We start from the raw sequence: 7,134 nt of genomic DNA, 5'->3' as shown, positions 1-7,134 counted from the left end.
AAGTGTGTATACAAGTGTGTATACAAGTGTGTATACAAGTCTGTATACAAGTCTGTATACAAGTATGTATACAAGTCTGTATACAAGTATGTATACAAGTCTGTATACAAGTCTGTATACAAGTCTGTATACAAGTCTGTATACAAGTGTGTATACAAGTATGTATACAATTCTGTATACAAGCTGTATACAAGTATGTATACAAGTCTGTATACAATTCTGCATAGAATTCTGCATACAAGTGTGTATACAATTCTGCATACAAGTGTGTATACTAGTGTGCATACAAGTGTGTATACTAGTGTGCATACAAGTCTGTATACAAGTTTGTATACAAGTGTGCATACAAGTGTGCATACAAGTGTGCATACAAGTCTGTATACAAGTGTATACAAGTGTGTATACAAGTCTGCATACAAGTCTGCATACAAGTCTGCATACAAGTCTGCACACAAGTCTGCATACAATTCTGCATACAAGTGTGTATACTAGTGTGCATACAAGTGTGCATACAAGTGTGCATACAAGTGTGCATACAAGTGTGCATACAAGTGTGCATACAAGTCTGTATACAAGTCTGCATACAAGTCTGCATACAAGTCTGCATATAAGTATGCATACAAGTGTGTATACAAGTCTGCATACAAGTGTGTATACACGTCTGTATACAAGTGTGCATACAAGTCTGTATACAAGTCTGTATACAAGTGTGTATACAAGTGTGTATACAAGTGTGCATACAAGTCTGCATACAAGTCTGTATACAAGTGTGCATACAAGTGTGTATACAAGTCTGCATACAAGTCTGCATACAAGTCTGCATACAAGTGTGCATACAAGTGTGTATACAAGTGTGTATACAAGTGTGTATACAAGTGAGTATACAAGTGTGCATACCAGTCTGTATACAAGTCTGCATACAAGTGTGCATACAAGTGTGTATACAAGTGTGTATACAAGTGTGTATACAAGTGAGTATACAAGTGTGCATACCAGTCTGTATAAAAGTCTGCATACAAGTGTGCATACAAGTGTGTATACAAGTGTGTATACAAGTCTGTATACAATTCTGCATACAAGTGTGTATACTAGTGTGCATACAAGTGTGTATACTAGTGTGCATACAAGTGTGTATACAAGTCTGTATACAAGTCTGTATACAAGTGTGCATACAAGTGTGCAAACAAGTGTGCAAACAAGTGTGCATACAAGTGTGCATACAAGTCTGTATACAAGTCTGCATACAAGTCTGCATACAAGTCTGCATATAAGTATGCATACAAGTGTGTATACAAGTCTGCATACAAGTGTGTATACACGTCTGTATACAAGTGTGCATACAAGTCTGTATACAAGTCTGTATACAAGTGTGTATACAAGTGTGCATACAAGTCTGCATACAAGTGTGTATACAAGTGTGTATTTTGCACTCACATTGATCCCTCTGTCTCTCCCTGCCATCCGTCAGTCCCTCCCTGCCATTCTTTGGGGGAGAAAAAAAAGTGTCAAAAAATCCAGGGGTAAAAAAAGTGTTCTACATTAATCAGCTTGATTCAAGCTAATATAGCATCCACAATAAAGTACAGTTACGCCCACCATGTGGACTCCCAGCTATCATAGCGATTAGCCACTGGCAGCTTGCACTAGCCACGCACTAATCGCTCATTAACGTGATACTTCCACAATAAAGACAGTTGGAATCCCGTCACAGTAACCACCGCGTTTAAACCCTGCTCGGTTCTTATGGATCATACATTATTTAGCAAAATACCATTAGATTTTAAGCTTTAACCTCAACCCTTGCTCTCTCCCGCGGAGCTCAACGTGGCGATCTTCAGATCAAAATAAACGCACACTCGTTCACCATCGTAAGTAAGCAACTCGTAAGACATCAACATAAACGCACACTTGTTCATTATAACAAGCAACTATTCGTAAGATATTAAAATAAACGCTATAATCATGATTTTACCTGAATGGCGTGCAATAATTCTGAGATACAGCGTGCCCGGTCCCACCACCGGAAGTCATCAGAGATTATTCAGCGTGTTGTTATCGCGGTAACCTGCGGTTGGCTGGCAAGCCATAGTTGGCCAGGATTGGCTGCAGCATCCCTGAAACCCCTTCGAAGTAAAGCGCTATAAATTAATGATTTATTTAGAAAAATTGAAGCTATTTTGTATAGCTACCAAAGAGATATGTATTCTTCCAAATCAATAAAACTGAATACATTTTATGTATTTATATATTATATGATATATTCCTTAAAAAAAAAAAAAAAAAAAAAATATATATATATATATATATATATATATATATATATATATATATATATATATATATATATATATATATATATATATATATATATATATATATATATATATATATATATATATATATATATATATATATATATATATATATATATATATATATATATATATATATATATATATATATATATATATATATATATATATATATATATATATATATATATATATATATATATATATATATATATATATATATATATATATATATATATATATATATATATATATATATTATTTTTTATAAGGTTCATTGTGCATTATACGGCCTACGTTATTATTCCTGCTATCCATGTGAAAGCTTGACCTCTGAATAGCAAGGGTTCACTGAAAGTAATATTGAAATTGTTACTATTTTTACACATCCGCTACCTCAAGTGATTAGTAAAATGGTACTTGTGTGCCACAAGAGGCCAAAACATCATTTAAGGGGGAAAAAAGCAGATTTGAACTAATGATAGGCTCCAGGAAAACCAAGTAACTGAAGTTTGCATCAGTGTCTAATTAGTGGTGAGTACCCACCCTTTTCAAGATGCAATCATTTTAACCTATGTTTACCAATCCTGTGCTAGTAAATCCTTACATTACATATTTTTCCATGGCACACAAACAGAGAAAAAATATATTTGTGATACATATGTATCTTGACTTAAAAATGATGTAGACAATATGATGTAAACAATCATAAAAAGTGCTTCTTTTTTAAAAGCCTTGCTGTTTATTCATCTTTTTCCTACAACAGCAAATGAGAGAAGCAGTATTGAAAATAAAAGTAATATTTTCTCATTTGATATTTAAAAAAAATAGCACAAAATTGTAATGACAGTACAAATTTGGGCGTTAATATGCCATTCAAATAAAAGGGGGAATCTATATATTTTTTCAATAATGAAAACATCCCAGTATTTAACATTTCAGAATTATATGACATAACCTGAAATCATATATAAAACATGAAAGATAACAACACCATTATTTCCCCATTTTGAAAAACATTTTTCTTTGCTAATATTTGCTATAAACACATAAGCTTTTCAAATATAATATTTATCAGTGCAACATTGTTTATCTTGAGTCCACGCTACAGTTTTATTTTCCCCTACAAGAGCAGCAGATGATGCTGGAGCTACACATTTTTTTTGTTATTTTAATATTATGTTTTCAATTATTTCAAATCGGAAAGCGCAAACATGTTGTGTAATGGTGTAGGTAGCAAAGTGACATTTTTTAAAGGAACAAGCTGAGAAAGTTTTCACCACAACACAACACATAAATCACACAACTGCAAAATGTACGCATCTTACCTCTTCCATCTTTTCATTTTTTCCCCCTTAAGGTTAATCCCCTATTAATTCCAGGGTCACCTGCACAGATAAAGTCTAAATGACCCCTAGAGTTCATCCTCCAACTCAAAACAAGTCCCAGTTTGGATTCTTCCACCAATATTTGGCTTCTTGTTGCCTAAAAAGTACTAAAAAAATCTCATCATTTTGTCTCCAACTCCATCCTTTCTGAGTCTTGCTGATCCTGGTCTTCTAAAATGTCAGAGTCAGTAAAAAAAGGAAAAAAAACACAAATAAAGATCACCAACCTTTGGTAAATCCATGGAGGGAGAGGCCAGACAACCTGAATCAGGTGACTCCAACACACCATTTCTTCAACATGTGATTCTACTGAGAACAACTGTGACATCACATTTTATGGCTGCTACTGCTTGTATGTGTATTTAAAGTAATTATAGCACCATTCTTCGGTTTACCCCTTTTTAATACAATTTTATCTGGAGGGAATTAGTAACAAAGTGCTTAGAAGCTGCATTGTCCAGATAGTAACCCCCCCCCCCAAAAAAAAAAAGAGCAATTCGCAATGAAAGGCAGTAAAGCAAAACATATTAAAAAAATAAAAAAAAATGTATGTCAGTGCCACTACTAACAAATTAGGCTACATAAAATTGATGATAATGCAATTAGGTAGGTTTCAAAAAGAGCCAAAAGCTCTGCATTTTAGTCTTTTTGTGTGTATATGTGTGTACATGTATTATTTTTACTCATTCATCCATTGTCGGTTTTAATGAAGTGTTTGTTTTGATGACAATTGCCTGGAATAAATGTTAAAAATTGTTAAAACGCTGTTATGTCTAACGAAAAGTTGACACTGCACCATCCACAAAACAGTCGGGGAGATTGTATTTACACACATACACATTGTCCATACAGACACACAATGAAATGTTTTTTTTTGTCTTCTTTCACTTTCTTTAAAAAAGAATAAAATATATTAAAACATATTTACAGTGTGTGGTTTTCCCAACAGACTAAACACAATGTGATAGATGACTTACCATTTTTCAGGTATGTGATATGATCACGTGCCCCTGTTATCTGCCCTTCATTATAAATTAAGCAAGTATACAGTTAAAAAATAAAATAAAATAAAACAAAAACACCTAGTTTAAAAGAGACTATCCAATATGTACTAAAGGCACTATCTGAACCCATGAGTGTGACACTTGTTTTAGGGGTGAATGAGGTTTAAAAAAAATGAATACATATATCAGACGGATGAATTATGAGCACACCCTGTATGCCATAGCATGGGCAAATCTACAGTTTTGCCGGATATGCTTGATTTTGGATTTCATTTCAAAATGTGACATTTACGCCTTCTTAAACTAAAGAAAAAAATATCCTCCCAAAAAAAAAAAGATAAATACTTTTTAACATTATTAATAAATTGGTCTCAACACCAGCATCCGATTGTAAAAATGAATGGAAAACCAAAAATAGAAAATTAAAATTTAAATCTACGTATCTGTACATCTTTTTCTTCTTCTTCTGTATTTAATTTTGTACACAGTGTCCCCTACTGGTAGTTTTTTTTTTTTTTTTTGATGCAGCTCCTGAGAAAAGCGTGGATAAGTTCAAACCTCCTGAATCGGTCCCCTCATCTCAAAAGCTGAGGGTAATGAGCTCTATTTAGAGTCCGCCTTCTCGTAGGGATAAACGAGAGGTCGTAGCTACAGCGAGTTCCACGTGCACTCTCCAAGCTGTGCATGTCATGTAAGTCTTAAGAATTTGCTGGCTTGGGGAGGGGGGTCTCACGCTTCAGAGTATGAGCTTTGTGCATTGAGTTTGTCCTTCTTTAACTTGACACCATCAACCAGTTCAAAGTTATAATTTTCCAAGGCTGATAAGTTCCTTTCTGATACGCCTCCATGGGAGCAGGCACAGTAAAGGACAACCCCACAAATGGCACCTAAGAAAACCCCCAGGGCAGACATAGCGATGATAGTGATGAGGATGGGGTCCAGAGTCTTTAGTACGTTGCCAGCTCCGCTGATTTGATTGGTCTCCACAAAGTCGGGGTATTCTGTAATCGCCTCTACTAGAAAATGGGAATTAAAAAGCAGGTAGAGAATGAGTTCAAATGTGAAGAAAAGGGATGAGTGGTTTATTCCAGATTTAAAAAAAAGACTATTTACTCCCATTTACAGTTTACAAAATGTTCTATTTGAACATGCTTTTAGGCCTAATGGAGTGTGCCAGTAAAACCAACCAAACTCGGATACTCTTTATCAACAGAAGAAAAACATTATAAAAATGGTTGTTATTCTTTTCAAGGATTCTATGATGATATTTGTTCTTTACTAGTAAGGACAGCAATTTGAAACTGTTGTTTTTAGCTGAAGTCCACATTGTTTTTTTTTAGTTTGTGGTCCTGTTAGAGTGTGTACTACATTTGTATAAGCAATCATTGTAACATTACTAAATCATTTTTGAATTTATTTTTAATTTTTTGATGACTAAATAGTAGGTGTTCTGTTGATTATTAAGCTAGTTCAATCAAAGTATATCAGTACAACAAAATAAATAAAAATAATAACTGTCAATTTTAATTTGTGTGACAAAAAGTGATAAACTGTTTCCAGGGAGTATACATATATATATATATATTTTAAACTAAGAGTTGTAAAATAGTTAAATTGCAGTTAAATCTTTTTAATAATCAGTAAATAATAACATGCACACTATTATTTTATCCAATTTTCCAAGCTGAACATACTATACTGATCTTAGAGGTTTCCATGTATGCAAAAAACAAAAAAGTAAAATATGAAGAAACTTACTGATTTCATTAAATCGATCCTCTGGGAGCATTGGCTCAGTGGGTACATCTGGATCTGTTCAGAACAGAGAATTTAAAAATAATTAATTCCACCAAATTTGGCCCAAAAATCTTTAAAGTTCTGTTTTACAAAAACAAACCTTTACAGTCGTTTGCACCGAGGCCACTGAGAACCTTAACATCATCCACGGCAATATCCCCCCAGCTCTTCCTTTCTACCAAGCCTTCAATCACCACCTGTAACCCAGAACATATTCATATTATACATTACAGTTCTAAAGGAAAAAAAAATCACATAATTCCAATCTCAAAGTGACTTAGTGCTTCTTTGCATAGCAATTTGTAAAATTCACCTGATATGGCCGATTTGTGCGGGGTAGGAGGACACGTCCTTCTCTCCAGCGGTTTCCCTGGTGACCACTGACAGTCCAGAGCAAGATGTCGGCGGGTCCGTCAACTGTCTCTTTACGTTGTTTGATATGCAGTGTACCAATGTGCGACCCAAACATGTGGTACCAGAATGATACACACAAGTCAGTGTGCAAGGAGTTGACCTCAGGGCTAACAAGTCGAGCCACTTCAGTCTCTTGTAAACCAGTCGCTAAAGTGTAGATGAAATTTCCAGAGCCACCTAATGAGTAGAAAGGGGAAAAAACTCACTGCATTGCACAGA

The 7,134-nt window shown here is 34.3% G+C and overlaps 1 protein-coding gene and 1 long non-coding RNA gene across 7 annotated transcripts in view; both read right to left on the bottom strand.

The window, feature by feature from the left end:
• Positions 1-2,118, bottom strand: part of LOC144209788 (uncharacterized) — a 7,371-nt gene extending 5,253 nt beyond the window's left edge. The window contains exons 1-2 of one of the 3 annotated variants that reach the window (XR_013329241.1): positions 1,973-2,107; positions 1,435-1,475 (exon numbers count right to left, since the gene is read on the bottom strand). This is a non-coding gene — a long non-coding RNA (uncharacterized LOC144209788). Of the gene's footprint in view, positions 1-1,434; positions 1,484-1,972 lie in introns of all 3 variants that reach the window. The other 2 variants (XR_013329242.1, XR_013329240.1) reach the window with 2 other exon arrangements.
• Positions 2,119-4,390: 2,272 nt separating this feature from the next.
• The window catches only part of nrp1a (neuropilin 1a), a 44,818-nt gene continuing 42,074 nt past the window's right edge, over positions 4,391-7,134 (bottom strand). For 3 of the 4 annotated variants that reach the window (XM_077735475.1, XM_077735478.1, XM_077735476.1), the window contains exons 15-18: positions 6,815-7,092; positions 6,602-6,698; positions 6,463-6,516; positions 4,391-5,720 (exon numbers count right to left, since the gene is read on the bottom strand). In XM_077735475.1, coding sequence (XP_077591601.1) covers positions 5,434-5,720; positions 6,463-6,516; positions 6,602-6,698; positions 6,815-7,092 — 716 coding nt within the window. In that variant the 3' untranslated portion in view covers positions 4,391-5,433. The remainder of the gene's footprint in view (positions 5,721-6,462; positions 6,517-6,601; positions 6,699-6,814; positions 7,093-7,134) is intronic. The other variant, XM_077735477.1, reaches the window with a different exon arrangement.

Source organism: Stigmatopora nigra, chromosome 16, assembly GCF_051989575.1.
Source record: "Stigmatopora nigra isolate UIUO_SnigA chromosome 16, RoL_Snig_1.1, whole genome shotgun sequence".
NCBI lineage: Eukaryota > Metazoa > Chordata > Actinopteri > Syngnathiformes > Syngnathidae > Stigmatopora > Stigmatopora nigra.
The sequence above is the reverse complement of the archived record's forward strand: the minus strand, read 5'-3'. Positions and strand labels throughout refer to the sequence as shown.